General features: G+C 45.6%; 1 protein-coding gene across 6 annotated transcripts in view; it reads right to left on the bottom strand.

Moving 5' to 3' along the window:
- Window positions 1-26,648, bottom strand: part of MAPKAP1 (MAPK associated protein 1) — a 223,178-nt gene that overhangs the window by 85,729 nt on the left and 110,801 nt on the right. For all 6 annotated transcript variants that reach the window (XM_040963887.1, XM_040963890.1, XM_040963892.1 and 3 more), the window contains 2 exons: window positions 24,075-24,251; window positions 5,554-5,663 (listed from right to left, as the gene is read on the bottom strand). In XM_040963887.1, coding sequence (XP_040819821.1) covers window positions 5,554-5,663; window positions 24,075-24,251 — 287 coding nt within the window. The remainder of the gene's footprint in view (window positions 1-5,553; window positions 5,664-24,074; window positions 24,252-26,648) is intronic.

Genomic DNA, 26,648 nt, shown 5'->3' with positions numbered 1-26,648 from the left:
AAAGGAGAAGCTGCACTCAGCCTCCCACCCGTCCCAGGTCCCCAATGTGGGGCATGCTCTGAGGGTCTTGCTCAAGTGGTTTTGATATTTCAACAGTTCTGAATTGCTGCCAATCTCAACATTACAAACATGATGAAGTTGCTGCAGAATCCACTGACTGACATAGTCTATCTTAGAGTTTCCGTTTGCCCAGTTTTTCACTGCCAACATATGGCTGGGTTAGATGACTGATTTGTTCTGTCCTCTATTGTGGTGCCAGGTATCCTCTAAAGGTTCTGATAGTCTGCCATATCCTCCATGCACATCTGATTGTGCTGTCCCCTGCTCCGTTGGAGCCCCTGAGGAGACCTGACTCTGGCACTTAAACTCTATGGCAGACCACGGAACCTGCGCTTCTCTTCATGGTTAGGGTTCTGAGTCCAGCAGTTCGATTGGGGAGATCCCCAAAGAAATTTTGTCTGAGGTGATCCCAGACCTGATCCCAGCCCTTGCAAGTACATGGCCCGGCACAGTCCATTGCTCCAATCAGATGGTGGTTGCAATTGCTGGGTCAGTTCTGTTTCCAGCCCTGTCTTCCACATGAACCAATGAGTGTTGCAGTCCAGCCCCATCCTGCCCGCTTCATACTCGGCTCTCACACAAACCATCAGGAGCTACAGCCTAGTTGAGGTGGTTCCCCATAACCCCCACCAGGCAGGGCTACAACACCTGTGGGCCTCATGCGAGCCAGATCAGGAAAAAGCCAGGCTTAGTTGACTGTCCCTACTGGTACAAACATAAAGCAGAGTGGGTGAGGGTTGGTTGGGCTTTGCTGCAGCATCAGATAGCAGATGCTGGCACCGGTGGCTAATCTGTCAAGTTAAACTACAGAACTATCCGGAAAGTACACGATCCGGGAGTGGGAGTGGCCTAATGGGGAAATAGTGGGTGCCTCTCTCTTGGGTTACCACTCCCACTGGAGAGCATGAAAACCAGGACGGGGGGGGGGTGGCTAGACAGAACGGCACCTGCCAGCATGTGTGTGGGCTGGATAGTAGGGCAGGTTGTGTTGAACTAGGCTTCAGTGCCCACTGACATGTATGAGAGCTGAGTGGGATGTGGGACAGACTGAACAAGTCTGTGGTACATATTGGCAAACACAGGAACCAGGGCAGGGGGCAGGCCTGGTGGGGGTTATGGGGAGCCACCTCGACTAGGCCGCAGAGAGTCTACGTGACAAAGCTAACACTTTTCTTTCAAGCTCTAGGTGAAATTTTACAAGGGAGGTAGGAATGAATGCCTCAAGGCTTAGTCACAATATTATAAAAACTTTTAAAAGGCATTTGAGAGGATATAATGTTTCCTTTCATATTTAGGGCAAGAATGGCTAGAGGTAGCAAATGATAATATGCCTCTCTGTTCAATCTCTCAGCAGATACAGAAAAACACCCCTATTTCACAGGAGAAGGAATACTGAGACGGAGCCGTGCAGACGACCATTCTGCTTGGGAAGCCTTCTCTCTTTTGCGGACCCAGGAGGTGTCAATGTTAACAAGAAATTGATGTCTCTCTGTTGCTCAGCGGTGTTTGTGCCATCCCCACCAGCACGCTTCCCCGGAGCAGGCTGGTGGGTAACAACATCTCTGAATAACCACAATTCAAAATACTAAGGAGCTCAGAAGGTCATTTTTGAGGGTGACCTTGACAGAAGAACTTGATGAACTAAGGCATTTACTAACTATATAATAGGTGAGTTTATTTTATTGGCTAAGTAAAGGGACTTAATAGGCTGTTCTTCACTGTGTCAAAAATATACCCACCCAGCCATTAAAATTAGTAGAGGTTTCATCCAGTTCTTCTAAATCTGGATTCTCCACTTACAATGCTCTTAAATAGTGGGGACTTTCTGCCAAGGTGGATAGATTCCAAATGTCAAATAGGTCAGTAATAAAATGGAAAGCTCAGCGAGACTTTAAAAGAGACATTTAAAATGGTTTTTGTAAAAAATGGGATTTAGCAGAGAATAACTGGAACATACCGTGAAAAGACTACTATAGTTAAATACATGAATATTAACAGAAAAAACCCTGCAGTGTTCATAAATAGTTATGATTTGATGAAATAATTACAAGTAATGCAAGTCAAAGATTTAGATCAGTTAGAAGTATCTGCTTTCCTAAAAAGGAAAAATATTTTGCCAGTCCTAAGGGTTCTGCTGGGAAGGCTATCTACCCCAAACAAAGAATTCTTTTGCTCGAACACTTACCACTTTTAATTTTTTTACAAATGAAAATTGGGGAAGGAGTGCCAGAGGGAAGGACAGAGGAGTATTTAAACATTAGGACCACCATTAAGTCCACATCTTGATCTAATCATATGATAGTTTAAACTCTGAATTTATTGCTACTATTAAATGAAGGGTTCTGTGGTCAGTCTGGAAAAAAAGATGAGGGAAGTTAAAGCCTGGTGGGTAATAAGCTGAGGTGCACTGTCAAAAGATGTCTGGAATCCTGTTTCTGTACAGCTCACCTCTAGGGAACAGGGTAAACACCACTGCTGCTGCCTGGCATGTGTGGTTTAATCTCAAGCAGTACTTCCCCATTTCTCACTTCAAGGAAGCAGCAAAGAAACAAATACTGTCTGTAGTCAATCAGGTACAAGCTGTCTGAGAAGAGGTCTGAGCACTGCAGCTCTGTCCCAGACATGGGGCACGCAAGACTGACAGGCCTTCCGTGGCAAAGGCTGGGGAGATGCAGGCTGGGGTGGGCACCATGGCACACACTGCTGTGCCCACTTCCCCACTGGAGTGGGTGCAGTGCCCAGTTCCTCTGCTTTCTCTGAATGGGTGGGACACAGCAAAGCACAGGTTTGAGTTATATTAATTTTGTGTGTCTATGACACAATTTTTTTCAAAGACACAATTTTTTCTTACAATTCTAGAGACAGGGCCTAAAAATAAGCTACTTTCTTTTTAAGGTTCTTGGAAGGAATCCTAGCTTGCCCCTTGTAGTTTGTGATGGCTACAGGCAATTCTGGCCTCCACTTCCAGTGTTGTTTACTGTTAAAATACATCCTAGGGGCAGCACAAGATGGCTAAAGTTCTTGGGTTCCTGCTACCCAAGTGCAGAGACCTGGACAGAGTTCCTGGCTCCTGGGTTTGGCCTGGTCCAGACTTGCCTGCTGAGGTCATCCAAGGAGAAAACCAGTGGATGGAAAAGCTCTCTCCCTTAGTCTTCCTCTGCCTTTTTGTCATGTTGTCTTCCAACAACAACCAAAGTACAGGATGAGTATTCATCTGGAACCTGTCCCCACCAAGTCCCCAACTAAGTCCATGTGCCACAATGGACTGTACTTCACAACCACGAGCATGCACAGATTTTTCTTTTTCCTTAAAGAAATTGTACTTGCACTTCTTTCAAGAGAACTTATCGGTTTTAATTAATGATTCTTCAGAAGAAATCCACTTTACAATATAAAGCACAAACAAAATATATCCTACTTCCTTTAGCTAGTACCTTTGCTAAAAATCTACATGATCTTTCTACTTTATGAGACCAGAGGTAATAAAACAGAGAGAACCTCTTATTTTGAAAAGCTTCTTGAATTAAGAAAATGGACAGTAATTTATGTAACTGTATCAATCACAATTGGCTTCTTTAAAATGGGCAGGAATAAATAATGTAGATCACTTCCCCCCGCTTTCAGATAACAAATCTAACTCTTTGCAAGGATATGGCAAGGGCTCTGATGGAAATGGCAGGGATGTGTATACAAAGGTGAACATTAATGTGTGTATGAGCAACATAGAAGCTGAGCACAGACACAAACAGGTCTAAGACTGGACAGAGACGGCTGGCAAAAGAAGGAAACACACTGGCTTAGTTGGAGCCCAGAAATCAATGATAGGGGTTTAATGGTCTGAAAAAATCTGACAGCAGAATTTTACCTCCTTCTTGAACAATTCAGAAAAACGTATTCTTAAAACATAATAAATGATACCACAAAACAGTCTGCTATTTAGGGGATAAAATAAAAGAACCAGGATCCTCAAGGAGGGAGAATGCTTAGGAAACATTTTAAAAATATCTGAAGCTGCTTAAAATCTATTATATTGAAGTCAGAACCCCAATATGTCTACTTCCCTCTGGAAAGGAGAAACTACGCCTCCTCAATAATCCCCTAAATGCAAAGAGGTTTGATCCCCTTGCAATGGATAAAAGTCACCCAAAAATGAACAAAAGAGGTGTTTGGAAAAACCAGAACACCATTCATCCCAGCTAACGACTTGTTCATTATGAGTGATGATGGATAAAGACTTCTCACGCTGAGATGAAATCAAGATTTATATGCATTGTTTCCTCTCCCAACTTGTGGGAAGATCATCATCATTTAATTCTATCTCTGCGGCCAGTGATGGGCATCCAGAGAGCTGGTTATCAAACGGCGCAGTCAGCTGGCAAAAGCCGAAACGTGCAGTTGGCACATCTGGACGGAGCCGCCACAGCCGAGGGTGAACAATGACTCCTGGCAAGCATCCAAATTGCTTGCAGACGCTAGCAGGTCTCATCTACAACCGCCCCTACCAGCATCTCTCTCTCTCTCCCTTTTTTATGAGAATCAGATTTTCATTGCTCCATTCAATTGCTCTCCTCTGCCATTTTTTACAGCTCTTATCGTTCCCCGGGAATATGGCCTTGAGACAGCTCATCCGTGTCCTTCACTGTGTTATCTCTTCTAACTTTTATTAAAACTTCAGCTTTCATCTGTAGATAGCTAATTAAATCTGGAGCAGATTATATGCCTCCCCTTAAAGAGAACACAAAACTATTTTCTTCCACCTAAGCAATGCTTTCTCCATTCCCGAAAGGTGAAATCAAAGGTGTTTAAGAAATCTCTTTATGTACAAAGCTATCTGACACATACAGGTTGACTGATATTAATGTTAACAGTGCTATGACAAAGCTTTGAGCTGTTTCAAAAATAATTATTTCTCAATACTGGCAATATTTTTTAATATCCTTTAAACATCATAGCTAATACCATGATCCTATTTTCTTCATTAAATTGGGTAATGAGGAGGTACAGATATAACATATATTTATGCACATCAAGTAATTTACTTTTTTATTCTAAAGGTTGTTCTCACTAGGTAAAAATGGAAGAGAATTTTCCCCTCCTTCACACTGTTAATACTAACAACTAAAAATTTTGAAAAATTGTGTGAAAACATGAAATTAAAAGCAGTGACTCAAGTTCAGGATTGATTCAGTTATCAAGACATCTTTATAGCAGCTAATCCTTAGTACAAATAGCTCTGTCTTAATCTACTACAGATTATTAAGGACATCCATCCATAAGTGGTCTGGACATATTCTTCTCACATATGCTACTGACCTAGTCCCTTCCAGAGGCCCAAGTCAGCTGAAAAACCTCCTCCCCACTGTTTGCTCTAAATCTGCTAACCAAACCCTGTTCAGCACTGACACCAGACATGCATCCTGTCTCTCACACCCCCTAAGCCTTTCCAACTAAGGGTGAAGCTTCTATCGTCAAGGTATGACTTAACTATCCCACCTGAAATCTTCTGAGATCCTTTTCTTCGTTTCACTGCCTTTAGCAAGATTTCCTTCATGGTGACCTTTGTGTTGTCCACCTGAATAAGGGAGAATCCATGAGCAGCATTTCTGCAGGAAGAGACAAATATTCAATCATCACCGACAGTCACCAGAGACGACGTGATGATCTTCACAGTATATCAGAACGTCGTAAGGTAAAGGTAACTCAAAGTGCCAATTATTTTAAAACAGTTTGAATAAATCTGCTAATTGAGGGTATGTGGGGTGGGGGTGGGGGATCCCAGTGCATACAGCTCCAAGTGAAAGAGAGGTCAGGGTTAGAAGGTTTTTTTAATTTACCACAAATTGAGCCTAATTGGTCTGTGTGGGTCACTGGTACCTCAGGATCTTAGTGTTGGCTCTCAACCAAGTCCCACAGCAAGGACTGACAACTGGTAAACTTGGCTTGTGTCAGTAGATGTCACTGCAGGCAGACACTACAGTTATAATAAGCTCAGGGATCCCAGGAAGAAAATGTCATGGCGGTGTGTGTGTGTGTGTGTGTGTGTGATCCTAGAGGGATCTGGCGTGTAGAGAAGCAAAGGCTCTTCCTAACTGGCCAGGAACATGAGTACATGTACATATGGAAGCATACAGTTCCTATATATTACAGTAAGAATGGCTTCACTATTAGTTCTAGACAATCAAAATACTAACTGAAGCACAGCTGTAAGACAAAATACTAACAATATACTTCTAAACGTAATTAAACTGGGAGGGGAAAAGGCCTTCATCTACAGAGGGAGGAAACAAGCCAAGGCATATGTTTTCTCTGAGCAGAAGTCCATCTCCTGGGTGAGGTATAACTTCACCAAGACTAGTAATTGCAAAAGCAAGTATCACAAATACTACTCACTGTGCTTGGGCACTGGAACAAAACAGGCCAATTCCAAAAAGCTCATGTAACAATCGGGACCCAAATTTCCAACCACGGGACATGGGAATTGCCACAAGGAGCTTGGTTGCATTCCCACTTCCCCATAAGAATCTCAAAGGGGAACATGGCCCAAAACACATGGCAGAATTTCACACTGACAAGAAATGTGAAGGAAAAGCCAAGTCCCAAGCTAAGCCCTGTACAGGCTTCCTGATAGTAGGACAGGCTAGGCAGGGGCCGTCAGCCATGGTTTGACCCAAACAGGAGGCTGGTTCTCCATGGGGGTCAGGGCCCAATCTCAAAACCAAGGACCCAATTTGCTTCCCTTAGTCCAGGGATGTCTCCCCAACCCTCCACTCCATACGGCTTGCTGTTTAATCTGCGACACTCCATTTGTTAAAAAGCAAAAGCCAGCACTGGTCTGGACAGCACAATCATCCATTTTAACTTGGTCAAGTTCTTGCTATCGAACAGCAGGCCTGAGAACTGTCAAGCTAATTTTACTGAACACTCTGTTACAGAATCATGCCTGAGTCCCAGCCATTCTTTACCTCTGAAGCTGGACCTCATCCCAGAACAATCTTTAGAAGTTTATTTTACTGATCAAAGCAAAATAAGAAATAGCTCTTAAAAAAAAACCCTATATTTAGGGAGCGAGGCAGTAAGTGATACTTGGCAAGAATACCGCGATGTAAAGTGCCCTGTGCATTTATAAACTAGAGGGTATTTGCACTGGCGCCAGGCCAGTGTGTGTTGGGAACTAACGCCAATCAAGCACGTTCAGTTTGCCCTCCCCGCTTTCTCCTCAGAAGTCGGTGTGCTCCATCTGTATGTTGGGCGACGGATGAGCAGGGCCTAACAGAGAACACAAGTTCTTCAGGACTCACCAACTAGTGCTGGCTCTGGCCTCCCGAGCCACCATCTGCCCTGCCTGGGTTCCCCCTGAGCTATCCCAGACTGTGGTCGGCTCGGAAACTGCATACGCTCTCCCCTAATCCGCTGTTGCCTGAGGGCATTATTGCGAGCCCACACATTTATCTTTTTCAGCAAAGCCAGACTAAAAGCTCAAAAGAAAGCCTGTGCTTGGCTTAACTTCCATAAATTAGAAGTGTCCTTTTAAAAGATTTTTGAACAGAGGAAAATCCCTAGTCTGTATTTTTCTGTCATTTTACCAAAACACACCTGGGTGACAAGGTTAAAGCAAGCAGAGGAAATCCCTGGCACTTATCATCCACAGGCATTACTGATAAATTGTATGGTGGAGGAATAAAGGATTACCTTCTGTATTTTTTCATTACACTTTTCTTTTGTTACAGAATACATAAATCCATTGTGGCACAATGTAATATGTATCACCACGCTACACCTGCGGACGCTTCCGAGCGGCTGCCATGTCTGTGCAGTCAGGAATGATAAGTGAACCACCCGTGAATGTTAACGATAGTGATCATTTCGAGGTAACTCGGCTCTCCATCTTCCTTTACAGCCTCTGTGCTGAAGCCAGGGTAGCAAGGTTCATGAGAGGAAAATGAAAACAACGGCGACGACAAGGGGCACGCGTGGCGCGCGGAATGTGCCTTCAGGAGCGCAGTGTCTCACTCTGGGGCTCCATTTCTGTAAAAAGGCGTGCAATACAAGGGGAAAGAGGCTGCACCTGTGTCCTGCACACTCTAGACTGGAAGGAAGTTGTGGAGGGTCTGACCTAGGCCTGCCCCTTTCCCTGCAGACCAACGCAATCCAAGTCTACAGCGTGGCAAGGAAAGGCACAGCGCTTCATCTCGGAGACTCCAGGGGCAAGAATGAGTTCCATTCCCAGCAGCCGCCCAGGTCCCACTGCTGGCTCACTGCAGGGCAGTCCGAGGGGATCGGAGACAGGTTCCTGCAATTCTCAGTCCGCTTGTACATGCCCTGGGCTTTACGCCTCCTTTCTTCACATCCAGGATTCTTTGGTGTGCTTTCTAGGATGTCTACTGAAACTCATCTTTTAATCCTGCTTTTATTTCATGCAATGCACTGGATCTGATGAGAAGACAGTGGTTGTGGTGAAATGCTGATGGTGGGACAAAGGGTGCTCCCAGCCCTGGTTCCCTGACTGAGCTCTGGCCTGTGTTGGGCGACCAGGAGGGGTTCCACCCAGATTCAGGGTCTGGACTCAGAAACTGCTTCAGGGGCCCCAGCAGAAGGGCATTCCGGGGGCACCAAGCAAAAGCAGCTGCCTGCACTGGGTCCAGAATGAAATTCCACTTTAGGGAGCTGACGGAATGCCGCCAGGAGTGCTTCAGTCAATTCAGAGCAAGGTCCTGTCAAGTCTTGTAACGCTGAAAAACGCACAGGCATTTTAAGAAGAGATTACTCACTCGAGGGATTCAGCTCTGTCCCCGTGCTCTGTTAGCACCGAGACGCTCTGCTACCAGCTGGGACCCATCATGATGGGCGTTCCTGTGCTCAGCAGGAAACCACCGGTGATGCTGACGCAGAGAGCTGCATCTCAACAGCCTGGACTCTATCCCAGGGACATGGGGTCAGCCACAGGACCCACGCTGAAGGGAGCATGGCAGAGAGGAAGGCTCATGAGCAGGCAGTGAACATCTTGGATCTGAACCCCACCGCCCCAGCTCAGGGCAACCTCTGTGAAATGAGAGGTTACTTCCCTACAAAATCACCTTGAGGATAAGTCATGAGGAGCAAGTGAAGTTCACCAATTAGTTGTCTTTCGTTTCCCTTGTTTCAAGTCATCACCCCAAAGGAAGTGGTCCTATTCAGCCCTCTCTGCCCTCGCTCCTAAGCAGAAAGTGTTTATTGGGGGATGGATTTCAGCAGTGATTGTATGTACACAGCAGCAAGGGCATTAAATGTGTGATTTGTAGGCTTGGTAGGTGCAGTTGGGGGGCCTGGTCAGAGTGGCCTCTGCGCCTGGCACGGACCCCTCCCTGAAACCCAAAGGGGAGCCTCCAGACTCTGTTATCTGCCTCTCATATTTGAGAAGTGAAAGACAAGTAGGTCTGTTCCACTTTAGCTTAACTCAATCATTTTGGAAAGGCATGACGGAAACAGGATATTATGGCAGTGTTGCCAAGAAATTCAGGGAGATTTATTAACAGTTTTTATTTACATAGTACAATTGTTCCCTGTTTAACAACTGCATAATAACACAGGCTAAACATCCATAATCCAGAGCCCCAATACCAGAAATGCTCCAAAATCTGAGTCTTGGAGTGCTGACATAATGCCACTACTGGGCAATTCCACCCTGACCCTGTGTGACAGTCAGTCAACATATTCTATCAAGTTACCCCCAGGCTAGGTGTAAAAGGTGTATCCGAAATACAAGTGAATTTCATGTGTGGACTTGGGTCCCATCTCCAAGATAACCCACTGCATCCTAGCAAATAACCCAAAGTCTGAAAGTGAGCACCTTTGGTCTCAGAAGTAGAAAAGGGATCCATAACCTTTATCAGCAATGATCACTTATTGAACACTGTTAAGTACTTTAAATTTGAAAAAAAAAATTGGGGGGGGGGCATGGGGCGTGGGCATGGGTGTGCGGTGCAATGGCTTGGCTTAGTGGCTAAAATCTTTGCCTATTGCATGCATTGAGATCCCATGTGGGTGGCATTTTGTGTCCTGGCTGCTCCACTTCCCATCTAGGTTCTTGGTTGTGGCATGGGAAAGAAGCAGAGGATGGTCCAAAGCCTTGGGATCCTGTGCCTGCATGGGAAACTCAGAAGTTCCTAGCTCCTGGCTTAGGATCAGATTGGCTCAGCTCTGGCTATTGTGGCTGTTCAGGGAGTGAACCAGTGGATGGAAGACCTTTCTCTCTGTATTTCCTCTCTGTAAATATGTCTTTCCAATAAAAATAAAATAAATCTTAAAAAAAATATCTGGGGGTAGGCACTGTCATGCAGTGGGTTAAGCCCCCATTTGGCATGCCAACATCCTTTACTGGAGTGCTAGGTTCAAGTCCTGGCTACTCCACTTTTAAGGCAGTTTTCTGCTAGTGCATCCTGGGAGGTGACAGTGATGGCTCAGGTGGCGTGGGCCCCTGCCACGCATGTGGGACTCTGATGGAGCTGTGGGCTCCTGACTCTGGCCTGGCCCTGCCCGAGCTGTTGTGGGTATTTGGTAAGTAAACCAGTGGATGGAAGACTACTCTGTCATTTTATTGCTCTGCACTCTGTCATTTTATTGCTCTGCCTTTCAAGTGGATGAAAATAAATATTAAAAAGTACTATAGGGCCTGGCGGCATGGCCTAGCAGCTAAAGTCCTCGCCTCGAACCCGCCGGGATCCCCCATGGGCGCTGGTTCTAATCCCAGCAGCTCAACTTCCCATCCAGCTCCCTGCTTGTGGCCTGCAAAAGCAGTCCAGGACGGCCCAAGGCTTTGGGACCCTGCACCCACATGGGATACCCGGAAGAAGTTCCTGGATCCTGGCTTCGGATCGGCATAGCATCAGCCATTGCGCTCCCCTGGGGAGTGAATCATTGGACGGAAGATCTTCCTCTCTGTCTCTCCTCCTCCTCTCTGTATATCTGACTTTGTAATAAAAATAAATAAATCTTTAAAAAAAGTACTATAACGATATATCCATATACATTCATGCATTCAATTCTAAAATTACTATCATTTTATACATTTATAGGAACTATAAGAGGCACTAGTGAATTTACCTGAGGCTGCTCATCTATGAAGCATTCTATTTTGGATTCAGAAATCAATTATATGTGGGAGAGAAACTACACAGAAGCCAACAAGTGGAGTTCCATCTGATTAGCACAAATACTGAGGCAGCTTGGAAGAGCTTCACCCAGGCACACAGAAGGAAGGTCAGAGAAGTCCCAGAACACAGCAACCGTTGAGCTTCACGCCACGTCAGCAAGCGGAGGAGCACAGCAAGCTCTAGAATAAAGCAGCCCTGGTTTGGCATTCTAGCTCCATCTACCCAGAAGGCTAGAACGCAAGTCACCTCCTCATCCCAATGGTGTGCTCTCTTTTACACGATGGGGGATAGCAATACTCCTCGTGCTGTAAAGACTGTGCACTACTAAAGCTATTTACCATTATACCAGTCACAACTGCTTCATAAGAAAAAGTGACTGGGGCCCGGCGGCATGGCCTAGCAGCTAAAGTCCTCGCCTTGAACCTGCCGGGATCCCATATGGGCGCTGGTTCTAATCCTGGCAGCTCCACTTCCCATCCAGCTCCCTGCCTGTGGTCTGGGAAAGCAGTCGAGGATGGCCCAAAGCTTTGGGACCCTGCACCCACATGGGAGACCCGGAAGAGGTTCCTGGATCCTGGCTTCAGACTGGCGCAGCACCAGCTGTTGCGCTCCCCTGGGGAGTGAATCATCGGACAGAAGATGTCCCTCTCTGTCTCTCCTCCTCTCTGTATATCCGACTTTGTAATAAAAATAAATAAATCTTTTTTTTAAAAAGTGACTATAACAATCCTAGGCTTTTCTTTATAGACATATTTAATAATGAGATGGTTAGCCACTTCCCCGAAGAAACACAATCAGATGAGAAGTTACACAGCTACTAATAAGTCCTGGAGGGATCAGGACTTGAACTTTGCCAGCTGCATGTGAGACTCTGCCTTGCTAAAACTCCGCTGCGGCCCAGATGGGAGGGTCAGCCTCAGGCTAGGGAGGCCTCCAGGGAGCACACTGCAGACTGGAGCTACGGCACGTCTGGACAAGGCTCAGCCTCCACTGTCTCAAACAGGCTGATCCTGACTGCCCCAACCCTTTGATGAACCATGCAACCTGCTCGACTGTTGAAGACCTTGGGAACTGCCATCTTTTCACGAGCCTGGTCTATGTGCAACGGCAGGAAGGAGGCAGCCAAGGGCAGTGCTCATGTCCCAGTCCTGACCAGGTTATTACAGTGAGGGAGACACACTTCTCCTTCCCGCCTTCTCAGGCCGCAGCTCCACACATGCTCATTCTCTTGTACTTTAAGGTGCAAAATGAAAACATACGAGTACAAGAAAGCTTTCTAATAGCTGCAGCACATGCGCTTTAAAGTGAGTCCTGTGGGTATGACTTCATCTGTAAAGAGACTTTACACCAGTATGAATGCCAGTTTGCTTCCCAAGCGCTGACCGAATGTTTTGAAATAGATCAAAGTGTATTGTGTGAGCATGCACTGTTTGACATTGGACAAAGTATTCTTTTTCAAAACAGACATTTTCCAAAAACATAACTCGCTAGACTAATGGGCAGTGAGAAGCCAAAATGACTGCCCTCCGCCTTTTCCTTGTGTATCTTTGCCAGAGTCCTTGGGACTTGCCAAATCCGGTCATGCCTGCTTAGCTTGCTCGACTGATTGTGCCAGAAAAGAAAATAAGACACAGATGTATTTGAGCTCTTTGAGATGCCAGTAAGAGAGACAGCTAATGGCTTCATTTCGACCCTCCCCTTCCAGCTGGGCACAGGTGGGGGATAATGAGGTCCCTCTCCCTAATCAAACTCAATTATTTACTACTCTATATAACCACAAAGACATTCACATTCAGTTTAGAATATAAAACACACCGTGGGTTACTTCCAACCACTGCCACCGGGTATTTATAACAAACTCAAGTGGCTAACAGTTTGCCTTGGCAGGAGTTTAAGTGTGTAAAGTTTTGCAAACTGTTTCTGTTCAAATATGTCCTGCTGAAATGGGGTCCCAGGCGGGGTTCCATAACTGTCAGGTCAGTGAACTGCATAACATCTGAGAACGTATTCACCATGCAGTGCCGACAGGATCTGGGAAATCAAACGCTTCGTTCTATCGCAACCTTCTGAGAAGCCTCACAGTTTTTTCCACAGCAAGACTGACATTGTATTAATAAACATTACAAGTCACTAGCCTGACATGAACATTGACATTGCAGCAACTGACAGACTCCAACGTAAGCCGAGGGGAGAACAGAGAAAACCAAAACAAGACTCAGGAACTAGACATGGCCAAAGGGGGTGTGTCACAAAACAAATCACATTCATGTCAGAAATGTGAGTCCTAAACTTTTCAGGTATACTGTAATGAAACCAACAATCTAGTATATCCTTTTGATACCAAAAACAGTTGATGGCTATCTTAAGTGGTCTTTTTATTGTAAGAATAAAGTGAATCTTGGCACAGTTTCAACAGACATTTTAATGAGCAAAACATACATATTTAGCTTGTCTGACCTTTAAATTCTTAGAAGCTCGTAATTAATGCTTTCCATCTCGATTACTTGCTTCAATATGTCTGTCATTTTAAATAGACACAAAGAAAAATCTTTTCTTTTCTCTAGGCAGTAGCTGTTGCCAAAAAGGAAATCAAGTCAGATTTACAAATACAATATTAAACAGGCTGTGTATGTTACATTTCCACAGATGAGGACAATCTGGACAATGAAAATGTTTGCTAATACAACAGCATGAAAAGGAACAACACACAGTTGGTCCTCCATGACTGGAGCAAACACTAACTAACCAGGATAACCTATACCATGTTGCCAGGCCTGCTTACAGAACACAGGCATCTTCCTTCATTCCTTTTCCTGTATTAGCTATGCCTCTCCCAAATAGTATGACCTTGGGAAAGTAACCCCCTGATTTTGATTCTCAGATTCTATATGAATTGCTTATATATGAAATAAATGAGCCAATGTCTCCTAAAGACATCAGCGTCAGTGAGTGCACAAAAATGCTTAATTTCCTTCTCCAGACTACATAGAGGCCACAAGAGGAAGACAGGCTTCCGGCAGACGGCATACATCCAGGGACTATTCAGGAGACAACATCAAGGCACAGCAGGGGCCAGCATCATGGCTGGTAGGTTAAGTGGCGGACTCCAACACTGTACATGGAAGCCATTTTGGGCTCCTGTTGCTCCACTTCCAACCCAGCTCCCTGTTAACACAGCTGGGTAAGAAGTGCAAGATGACCCAACTGCTTGAGTCCCTACACCCACGTGGGGGAACACAATGAAGCCCCTGGTGTGTGGCTTTGTCCTGGCCAGCTCTCAGTTGTTCACTCAGCATCTGGGAAGGAACTGGTGAATGGAAGATCTCTTTTTCTCCCAGTTACCCTTTAACTTCGCCTTTCAAAAATAAATTTTCTTTTCCTTTCAAAAAAGGCAAATGACAACTGCACACCCTTTAGACAAGCCCTCACTGAGGAAAGAGCAATGAATTCTAAGAGGCCGAGAGTGTGCCTCTGAAAAGCAGCTCACTCTTCCCTTCCGGAGCAGCCCAGAGGAGCCAGGGCCACCTGTGGGAGCTGCGTGGGCCACATGGCCTGAGGCAGCCCTGCTCCAGGTTTAGCTGATCCACTGTTTCCGTGATGGTCCTTCCCCTAAGATCAACACCCCAACTGACTGCCTGTGCTCTGCATTTCTGGGTTCTTTCCCACATTCACCTTAACAGAGAAGTCATTTTACGGACACTGCATAATGGGAGGACAGTTAGCTGCTTCTCCTGACATGTGATCCAAGGGGTCATTTCTCTGACCTTGACTTCTCTTGCTTTTGAGTCTTCTCTCCACAGCAGGGTCTCAGTGTGAAACTTGAATGCCAACACATGGAATGTCATGATATCATCACAGTTGTTTTTTATTGCCATTTGTGAGCTTAATTCAGCTTCGCAAATGCACATCAGTGGAGAAGGAGATGGACCAGACATAACCGAAGCACTTCTTCTCTCTGTCTTACAGTCTAAAGTAGCAGCAGGCTTTAGCTTGGCCACTGGAAAAGCGCAGTGGCCACCGGGAAAAGAGCATTTTCCTGGCATGACTTGACACCCAGCTCTAGATCTGGTTTTGCAGGCCAGACCACAATACCTTCATTGTTTTTGTTACTGTTGTTAAAAGATGTATTGATTTATTTTAAATGCAGAGTTAGAGACAGTGAGTGAGGCAAGACAGACGGACAGACCTTCCACCCATTCGGTCACTCCTCAAATGGCCGTAGTTGCTGAAGCTGTGTCTGGCTGAAGCCAGGAGCCTAGAGCTTCCTCTGTGTCTCCTCATGGGTGCTTGGGCCATCTTCTGCTACTCTCGCACATGCATTATCAGAGATTGTATTGGAAGCGGAGCAGCCAGGATTTGAACTGGCACTCATATGGAATGCCAGCACTGTAGGTAGCAGCTTAACTCACTTTCATTCTTCCTAGTGCCCGCCTCTCCCCTCCCACACTCCCGATATCCAGACATGACCAATGCCTAACATGACAAGTTAGGGACTTCTGTTGCTACAGACATTTGCTGTGCCCAAAATCAACAAATAGCAACAGACAATAGGAATTTGGTAAAGGAGACAGCTTCCATTATCAAGTCCCTAATTTATAAGTAGTTAATCCACTCCTCTTTTGCCGACCACACTACTACTACTACCTTTTTTGTTGTTTCTTGGAATGAAAAGATATTTATGTTGGTGCATAAATTAAAAAAAAAAATAAAGACAATTATTTCCCGCCATCATTTTCAATGTTTTTACTTTATACCAAAAAACATTTTACTTTGTCATTTAATATTTCTCTTCACTTTAAATAAATACATAGCATTTCATTATAAAAGCAAATCGATACTTATGTATCCCAAGCTGAGTCCAACATGCTGCTGTTAATAACTCTACATATATCTTTTTTTAAAAAAGATTTATTTTTATTATTTTTTATTGGAAAGGCAGATATACAGAGAGGAGAGACAGAAAGGAAGATCTTCCATCCAATGATTCACTCCCCAAGTGACCGCAACGGCCGATGCTATGCTGATTCGAAGCCAGGAGACTCTTCCGGGTCTCCCACACGGGTGCAGGGTCCCAAAGCTTTTGGCCATCCTCAACTGCTCTCCCGGGCCACAGGCAGGGAGCTGGATGGGAAGTGGGGCTGCCGCGATAGAACCGGCGCCCATATGAGACCCCGGGCGTTCAAGGCGAGGACCCTAACCGCTTGCGCCACCGCGCTGGGCCCTACATATATCTTTTTAAATTAAAGACTTATTTTAATTTTTATTGGAAATGCAGATGTACAGAGAGAAGGAGAGACAGCAAGAAAGACCCTCTGTCTGCTGGTTCACTCCCCAAGTGGCCAGAACGGCCATATGCTTCTGCTGCTCTCCCTCGGGGAGAGCTCTGGCTGTCAAATTATTGATGAAATCATCAGTAAGTACTAACAATCCCGTTGGAAAGTGCAGCAAGGAACATTTCCAACAGCAGTAGGAGCCAAAGAATCCTACTTGTTGTGCTAGGACATTCCTGGGCCCCCAGGAGCCTGGAGGGAAGGCTGCAACCAGGCCTGCCACCGTAAGAGCTTCGGAAGACCTGCACCTTCAGCTTCTTTCCCATATGGAATCTTTTAAGCTAACTAGTTCTCTTAAGCTATAAACAATCATGCAATGCCATGATTTATCATCCTTGCATGGTAAAGATGAAGAGAAATTAAAATTTTTCTTTTGTATGAAGAAATGGATCTACTTCCTAATTTTTCAATAATGGACCTATATTAATTACATGATTAAAAACCTCAAATGAAGGCTAAATCCCTTTTTACCTTAGTGTAAATTTTTCAGATTGATAAATCTGACAGAGCAAGGATTGCAACTACATAGTAACACTTCCTACATACCAGGATCTGAGTAAATTAATCCTCACACCACCTTTTCCTGAGGTTCAAGAACTCTGAGAAGTCCACAGATAAATTCTCAGGCTGTTTCAGAATGTAAAAGCTTGATTTTAATCTAATGAAAATTCTATCAGTTTATATCTATGTGTCTAAAGCATAGCTAAATGGATACCCACATATGAAGGGGTCTCCAAAGAGTAAATGGAAAACACATATTTCTGAAAAAAAAACTGCATAAATTTCAAATTTCTTTCTGCACCAAAATTAGTGTGTTTTGATTTTACTTTTCTATAAGCCTTTCAAAGTACCTTTGTGTATATATAAAATTGATGCAATCTTCCATGTCCCCCATTTTCCATCCAGCTTGGACACCCCAAATCAAAACCTGGAGAAGAAAAATTCAGGAGAGCCACATGGCCCCAAAAGAGAGTGGTGAATAAGCAATGAGCTTACTGGGTAAATGAGCTGACAGATGTAGTCATGCCCATTTGCTTAGCATCATCTACCGCTACCTTCCTAGCCAATGCAGGAACTTAGAATACGGACTACCCGCCCCTTAACAGAAAGTCAGCCAGTGCCTCAGGTCAGCTGGTGGGGAGAAGGTGTGTGATCCAAAGCCTCCTTACTTAACACCACTGGCCAACTTAGAAAAGGCCAAACTGTATCACTGCAAGCTACATGAAACTTGCTGGGTAAAGACAGTGATGAGAGAAATCAGTGGGCCCATGTTTCCTATGGCACAGTCTTGCTGATCTCTGACGAGCTTTGTTTGTTAGCACACAAGTCACACTGTGGCTAGGGATTAGTCAAGCAAAGAACCCAGTGTATACCATGCAAGGAGAGGGGGAAAGCAGGGGGCAAAACTGGGGAGTACTCCCAGAGATGGAACTTTGTTTTCAAGTGAAAATTTCTGGAAAAAACAAAATGAACTAGAAAATATGGCAGGACAAATACAGATTTCTCCTAGCAAAAACCATTTAAAATCTGGGTAGTTTTAAAGGCCAACAATATGGTAATCATGATGCTTTATATAAAAGTCACAAGAAACCGGGGTCAACATTATGGTATAACAGAAAAAACTGCTGCTTGCAATGCCCACATTCCGTATGAGCCCTGGTTCAAGTCCCAGCTGTTCCATTTCTGATCCAGGTCCCTGCTAACAACCTAAGAAAAGCAGTGAAAGATGGCCCAAGTATTTGGGGTGCCCCTTCCACCCATGTAGGAGACCTAGTTGAAGCTCCTGGCTTTGGTCTGGTGCAGCTCTGACCATTGTGGCCATTTGGGTTATGAATAAACAGATGGAAATCCTCTTTCTCTGTCTCTCCCCTCCTCTCTTTAACTCGGACTTTGAAATATATAAATAAATCCTTAAAAAATAAATCAAAAGACACAAGCTGACAACTAGAATATTTAGCTCCCCTTTAACCAAACATCAGCAACTTAATTTCAGAGAAACAACACCTGTTGCACAGAAGCTGTTTCTTCATGCCTCACTGATATGATATTTCTGGTTGAGTTTAATGGTAATCTTGATGAAGCTGTATAACAACATGGGATTTCTAGCTAGGAAACTGTAGACCCTTACAACTAAATTTCTGTATTTGTATCTGTTCAAATAGTATTATAATAACCAAACGGCTAAAACCTGCCTCGGTTCAGTAAGCTATTCCAACTTGCCTTTTTTTTTTTCCAGTTAAGCTAAGCAATGTTCACCTTAACTCTTCCCTTCTTCTGCAGTAATGCTCTAAGAACAGGCAGAAGAGACATACAGATAAGCAACAAGACCCACACAGTTATCTACTCAGTACTATTAGAGCAATGGAGCTATGCTGGGCATTGTGGGGGCACAGGTGACGCAGTTCCTACCCTCACAGGGTCAGTTGATTAATAGCAACACTCACAAAAGCCAACATTTAAGATGGCACCTACAGATGCCAGGTACTGTTTGAAGTCTTTACATATATTAGGTCATTTAGTCCTCACCTTCATTTAACTAAGCCACAGAAGATCCAAGAAATCCATCCACAGGCACGCACCCCAGCAACAGCCAGTCAGCGTGAGCATCCACGCAGTGTGCCTCTGGAACTCAACGTGCTCTCACCTACTGCACACAGCAGCTGAATGTGTGCCCTGCAACAGTGGGACCTGCCTGAATCACTAAACCCCTGCCCTCATCTCCAAGCGCAGTGTTGGAAAGGGTCCAGACTCAGAGTTAGAAACAGGGTCAAGTCCAAGCTGGAGCAAACACAGCTCAGCCTTAGTCTCCAGGTCTTTTAACTGATCATAATAAAAACTCGGCTAATCTAAGATTAAATGAGACAACATATGCGTGGTTGACTGTTGGTAAATATTAGTTCACTCCATGTAGTCAAGCCTATTTCAATGCCTTCCCAGCTACTCTGCCCTCTCTCTGCTAGGAGAAAGACGCAAGGATCAGAGAGGGGAAATGGAGACAGCAATGGCGTCACTTATTTTGTTGGGGTTTTCTTCTGTAAAATTCAAGACACATTCGGAAGATCTCTCTGCCCTGTATTTGCAGGATGAGTTTTTCCAAGGTAAATTACAGAACAGAAAGCACGTGAATGGGAAACTGTCAAAACAAACAAAAAAATACCCACAGGGTAAATGGTCAGTAATCTATTATTTCATAAGACAACTGAGGAAAAAAATTACTGACATTTTTGCTCTAAATGTTCACATAAAAAGATTTCATTTTACTTCATGTTTTCAGAAACAGTCCAGACACGTCAAATAAACTCATTTGAACTTTAAAACACAAAAAGGATTGATGTATATGTGTGAGTTTGGGAGAAGGGATTCAGGAGGTATTAAAAAACCAAAACCCAGCACCAAGTTTACAGTCACTCTGCCTCCTCCTCTGCAGCAGGTGGGGTTGGCAGGTCAGGTGCTTCTCCTGGGGAGATACAAATATCTCCGCCCCAATCCCGAGCCATTGAAAAACTCTGGCTTGCAGGGCGTTGGGCCGACAGTGGGACACATGCACCTCGTTAAGAAGTGCTTGGGTAACACTGAACTCAAGCTCCTGATTCCAGTCTCCTGCTAAGGTGCAGACCAGGCTCCAGGCTCTCAGCTCCTGCCTTCAGCAAGGCATCTGTCTCCTTTCAAATGCTCTGGCTTTACAAAGTATTTCCAGTTCAAAAGACTGCTATAATCACTTCTTAATTCTTAAGGAGTAATCTTCTTCTGGTCAATTATTAACAATAAAAAAATAAAAGTGAAAACTACAGAAATGCCATTACAAACATCTTTTAAAACAAAAAGCCTGGGGCCTGGCGAGGTGGCGCAGTGGTTAAGGTCCTCGCCTTGCACGCCCAGGATCCCATATGGGCGCTGGTTCTAATCCTGGCGGCCCTGCTTCCCATCCAGCTCCCTGCCTGTGGCCCGGGAGAGCAGTTGAGGATGGCCCAAAGCTTTGGGACCCTGCACCCGTGTGGAAGACCCGGAAGAGCTCCTGGCTCCTGGATCGGCATAGCATCGGCCGTTGCGGTCACTTGGGGAGTGAATCATCAGACGGAAGATCTTCCTTTCTGTCTCTCCTCTCTGTATATCTGCCTTTCCAATAAAAAATAAAATAAATCTTTAAAAAAAAAAAAGCCTGGGGCAGGTGTGTTGGTTCAACTGCTTAATTCTCCACCTTCAAGCACAGGCATCTGCTATCGTGTCGCAGCTGGTGCAGTTCCCATCCAGCTCCCTGCTTGTGGCCTGGGAAAGCCTAGGTCCTTGGGCCCCTGTACCTGTGTGAGAGACCCAAAAGAAGCTCCTGACTCTGGATCAGCTCAGTTCTGGTTGTTGCGGCCCTTTGGGGAATTAATCAGCAGATGGAAGATCTCTCTCCCTTTCTTCTCTCTCTGTACATCTGCCTTTCAAATAAATATTTTTTAAAAAGGGAAAGAACCATAATGACAATACCTTGAAAAGTGTTCATAAAACTGAAAAAAGTTTTAAGAATCCTGCTGGTAGGATGAACTGATACACTTTTTAAAGGGTTTTTGTCAATAAAAATGAGATTCTAATGAAGCTTCAACTGCCTCTCTCTTCTCCAACTCCTAGGAAATAACAGGAATGAGAGGGACACATGTGAATGGCACAGCAGCTACTCAGGAAAGCCAAAGCAAGGAATAGTCCAAGCATTCTGTGATAAGCTTTCTCTTACCCCCACAACTTCTCATTTATTTTGCTTATCGCATTTTAATTATTTTTTACAACTATGTCGCCCCACTAAAGAGTAATCTCCAGGAGGGTGGGATTGTCTCTGCCTAGATCTCTGGCACATAATACAGGATGTAGGAATGAAGAACAAACATCAGAATATTTCTAATGTTAAGTACAATTAATGCAAAATTCTATGTATATTGGGAGAGAAACAGTTACGTGTGTGTATTCACAAGAAAATAATTACACGTCATTAAAAGGAGTTATATCAGATGGCGTGGTCTTAGCAAGCCTGCAGTTCTGAGTATGCACCGAGGTTGTTACTCCGTGCTTCCGAAAAGGTGGGAAGCCCTTGCTGATGCACTCATGGCCAGACACGGCCGAGGTGACCTGGGGAGGCCTGGGCCACTCCTGGCTTGCTCCCAGGCATCTTGCCGTTCTCTCTTTGCTCAATGGTTGAGAGACCCCACACACTTAAGGATCAGATGCAGCTCAACCCTATTTGCAGCCCAAATTTCAAACAAAGGCAGTATGTTTTAAAGAGACAGGGGAAAGGTCTGGGGAAGCAATCCTTTTTCTGGATGGTGAATTTGCTGACTCCTAGCAGCAGGGGGTGCCAAAGGGAACACTATTGTTCCCGGGAGATGGCCAGGACTGGTAAGGCAGCCCAGTTTTTAAAAGCCGGGGTTACCAGCCATATGTTGGCAGTGAAAAACAGGGCAAATGAAGACTCTAAGATGGACTATGTTAACCAGTGGATTCTGCAGCGACCTCATCATGCTTGGAATGTTGAGATTGGCAGCAATTCAGAACTGCTGAACTATCAAAACAACTTGAGCAAGACCCCCTAGAGCATGCCCCATATCAGGGACCTGGGATGGGTGGGAGACTGGGTGGGGCTTCTCCTTTACTCCTGATAGAGGAAAAAAATTGTGTGGAAATAATAGTCTTACTCACTTTTCTGTAACCCTTGAACCTTTGTGGCCTAATTAACTAAAACTGTCAGAAAAAAAAAAAAAAGCCAGGTTTAGAGTGCCAGGCCTGAATGCTGGAACCTCCATTCACAATGGGGCCCTGTGGCTGAAAACTCAGGAGCTCGGGAGTCTTCAATGTACAGAAGCTGTTTCTCTTCTGATGGTTAGCATTTCCTTCACTGTCAGTGCAGGCAACAAAGAGGAGTGGTAGCAGCAGTGCTGGGACTGTCACGGACGGAGATCACAGCCAACAGCACGGGACACTGTAGGTGTTACCATGTCACACACACCTTCTAACTCCGCACTACTCTGAAGGGACAGACTTCGGGAGGGACTCTAACTGCAGCTGGATCTTACTATATAAACTGCTGGCAAATATATCCCATTTAACTTCTTTTGATTAGCATTTGTACAGTACATGAGTTTTGTTTACTTTCGAGGCAGAGAAATTATAAGATAGAGGTATTGATTATTGGTTTATTTCCTAAATATCTGCAATTGTTTTGCTTGACTGAAGCCAATTAGTAAAGCCTTTCATACTACTGTATCACTATTAGTTTAGTAAACAGGTATCTTTAACAGGGGTGGGCGTCCAGCTTAGCAGTTCAGATGGGAGCAGAGAGGAGAAGAGATCTTCCATCTACTGGTTCAATCCCCCAACTGCCCACAACAGCTGGGGCTGGATTAGGCTAAAGCCAGGAATCCAAAACTCCTCTGCATTTCTTGCATGCTTTACAGAGACTCAAGCACTCAGCCATTATCTGTTGCCTCCTAAGCACATTAGCAGGATGCAGGACTGAGGTTGAGTGGGACTGGATCCAGGCAGTCTGACCCGGGACGTGGAGGGGGACTGGATCCAGGCATTCTGACCCAGACGTGGAGGGGGACTGGATCCAGGCATTCTGACCCGGGACGTGGAGGGGGACTGGATCCAGGCATTCTGACCCGGGACGTGGAGGGGGACTGGATCCAGGCATTCTGACCCGGGACGTGGAGGGGGACTGGATCCAGGCATTCTGACCCGGGACGTGGAGGGGGACTGGATCCAGGCATTCTGACCCGGGACGTGGAGGGGGACTGGATCCAGGCATTCTGACCCGGGACGTGGAGGGGGACTGGATCCAGGCATTCTGACCCGGGACGTGGAGGGGGACTGGATCCAGGCATTCTGACCCGGGACGTGGAGGGGGACTGGATCCAGGCATTCTGACCCGGGACGTGGAGGGGGACTGGATCCAGGCATTCTGACCCGGGACGTGGAGGGGGACTGGATCCAGGCATTCTGACCCGGGACGTGGAGGGGGACTGGATCCAGGCATTCTGACCCGGGACGTGGAGGGGGACTGGATCCAGGCATTCTGACCCGGGACATGGAGGGGGACTGGATCCAGGCATTCTGACCCAGGACATGGAGAGGGACTGGATCCAGGCATTCTGACCCAGGACGTGGAGGGGGACTGGATCCAGGCATTCTGACCCAGGACGTGGAGGGGGACTGGATCCAGGCATTCTGATAAAGAATGTCTGCTTCCCGAGCAGCATGTTAACCAACTGTGTCTGGACCACAATGCCCACCCTGAAAGAAGACTACTTCCTGGGCTCTAACCTTTCCCATATCTGTCTGCGGAGGCCGGCTTGTAGACATGACATCCAGGGATCTTCCTGACAGACACTTCCTGAAGAGCAATCTGAAGGCAGTGTAGGTGCAGAAGCAGGCCATCCAAGCTGATGCTGTCTCTAGAAGTAACCACTACACCCAGACTCTCCTGAAACCAAATGTCCTTCAGTTTCAGAACACAATCAAGACTCAGACCCGAGACACCAGGACACAGGACACCAAGACGAATAACAGAGTGAGTACTCACATTCGAACAAACAGTGATTCCTTGGATGTCAGACCAGGAGATGAATACTTCTCCACCAGGGCCAAAGTGCTGAAGCCAAACTTATGAATGGGCTCATTGGAGTCCAGCGGGGGAAAGTCTGTGTCTACCTCTCCATCATCCTCGGCAATATGCAGGCAGTAGGCACTGACGTTGTCACTGAAAGGAAAACACGAAGGCGGTGACCACAGGGCAGGAGAGGGACAAGGAGGTCAGAGAGTGTGGGAAGAACAAGCAAGCCGAGGACACGCCATCCTTCACCAAGCCCAGGGTTACAGTGGGAATTCCCAAACCTTCATCTGACAGTGGGAAGGAAGGGCATTTGTCCTAACATTTACTGAGCACCTGATGTGGACAAGACACTGAGTCCTTTAGATCAGAGGGGAGATGCAGCATCAGCCCTACAGGAAGCTTACAGTACAGTGTGGGGCTGAGGTGGGGGAAGCAAGCACCACACTAACTATCATACAACTGTAAATACAACAGACATTACAAAACAAATCCGAAGCAGCTATATGGGAGGCAAAGTTCCCTGGGGAGTCAGCAGCCCCGAGCAATGGTCAGAACTGAGACAACACCTGTGCCTTCATTCTCAAGTATCCAAGGTAAGCAAGTTTGCGTTTCTCTTCAGAGTGTCTAGCCTGCTTGGCAAGGCTTGAATCCAAACACCATGGACGCTAAGCAGAGCAAAGCAAACACCCGGCTTCACACTGACACAGACACCCTCCCAAACTCCCGGTGCTTCCCACTGCTGCCGCAGGTCTGTCAGTACTCCCAGATCCCCCAGCCGCCCGCCCTCCAGGGAGGAGGCTAAAGGTGGAGAAACAGTGGGAAACCGCACCCACCCAGAGAGCTGAGGGAGTGCTGCTGTGGCTGGGATGCCCCCTGGGATGTCTGCACCCATACTGGGGGCCTGGATTTGGGTCCAAGCTCCACTTTGGATTCCACTTTCCTACCAATGTGCATCCAAGGTGGGGGACAGGGGGTGGGGGGACAGGTGACAGCTCAAGGACTGAAGTCCAGGTTCCTGGCTTTGGCAAGCATTTGGGGAGTGACACAGCACAGCAAAGATATCTCTGGGCTTGTCTTTCTACACTTCTAACAATGATAAAGTAAAGTTTAAAAAAATCTTGAAATCAGTATTCACATTCCAAACCACTCTGCACAAGAGCTGAATGCTTCAAACCGCTGGCTCACGGCTGCAGAAGCATGGATTTGACGGTTTACCAAGTGGTAGAATTCTAAATTCTGGAGCTTAAATTTGGAGTTTTAATTACATGATTGATGTTTAAATTAATTAATTGCAAAGTGTATGCTAATTGTTTAATTGGTTGCTTGATCTATATAGATCATTTTTTGAATTAAATGAGTTGATTTACCAAGTTTATTGATTGGATGTGACAATGAATTATTTCACTGACTACCTGATTTGCAATTTTCCCAATTAATTCACAAATCTTTAGCTGCAACTCTGCTTACTGAGAGAGACTATTTCAGGGGATCTATACTCAATGAGTCTGTCACGACTAAGAAATATTTATTATATAAAACAGGTAATAGAACAAATTAAAATTAACAGAAACTGTAAATTTGCTAAGTAGATGGATAACCCAAAAGTAATCTGGCTATGTTTGTCACCATAAATTTAATGGATTTGCAATGTTGTTAAAAATTTTCACATTCATTTCTCAACAGCACGTGAGAAGGTGTTGCAACAAGGTCCCAACTTAAACACAAAAGCACTGAAGAAGCAGAGGAAAGTTCTCCAGTGGAGGAGAGTGTCAGGTGTGAGGGACTGTGTTCAAAGCCCAGCTGAGCGGCTCCCTCCCGCCTGGTTCACCCGGGATCAGTTTGCACTTCAGCAGCTCGGGGTTGCAGACCTGAGGAGATCACAGAGGCGGTGTCCCACATACAACAGTAAAGTAATAAAGCCTGATGGAAATAAACTTTGAAAGTTATAAAAATCCTCAGAAGTAAACTGCAGAGTCACCAAGCAGCAAGGAAGCTGAGCAGTCCGCCTTGGGAACAGCCGCCCCCCCACCCCCTGCCCGGCTTCGGCAGCCACTGCGGCCCCAGGGTTTCATGAACAACGCAGACACTGATGAAGCAACAGACAGACAGTGCCATGCAAATCAACCTGAGGAGTGTCTGTGACCACCCAGCACCACGGAGGTCCAAGGGCAAATAATAAGATGCTGAATCAAGGCAGAAAGCCAAACACTGACATCAGAAGAACTCTGCTGTGACTGTCATGAGACACCTCCAAATCTCCTCCAACGACTCCCACAAAAGCCACGGCCTACTAGCACAGCCGCAAGGTCTGAGTCTCGGCTCCGTCACTCACATGCCACTTGACACTCTTGAGCTTCAGGGTCCATCCCCCTTCCACTTGAAAGATTTATTTATTCGCTTGATGGGCAGAATGACAGCGTAAAAGAGATCTTTCTTCATTGGTTCATTCCACACATGACTGCAGCAGCCAGGCAACAGCAGGGGAGCTCACTGCTTGTGGTGCCCACATCTCGTCTCATACTGAAGTGGCAGCTCAAGTCGTGG

Source organism: Ochotona curzoniae, unplaced genomic scaffold, assembly GCF_017591425.1.
Source record: "Ochotona curzoniae isolate NIBS_2020 unplaced genomic scaffold, NIBS_Ocur_1.0 scaffold_3208, whole genome shotgun sequence".
Lineage (NCBI taxonomy): Eukaryota > Metazoa > Chordata > Mammalia > Lagomorpha > Ochotonidae > Ochotona > Ochotona curzoniae.
The sequence above is the reverse complement of the archived record's forward strand: the minus strand, read 5'-3'. Positions and strand labels throughout refer to the sequence as shown.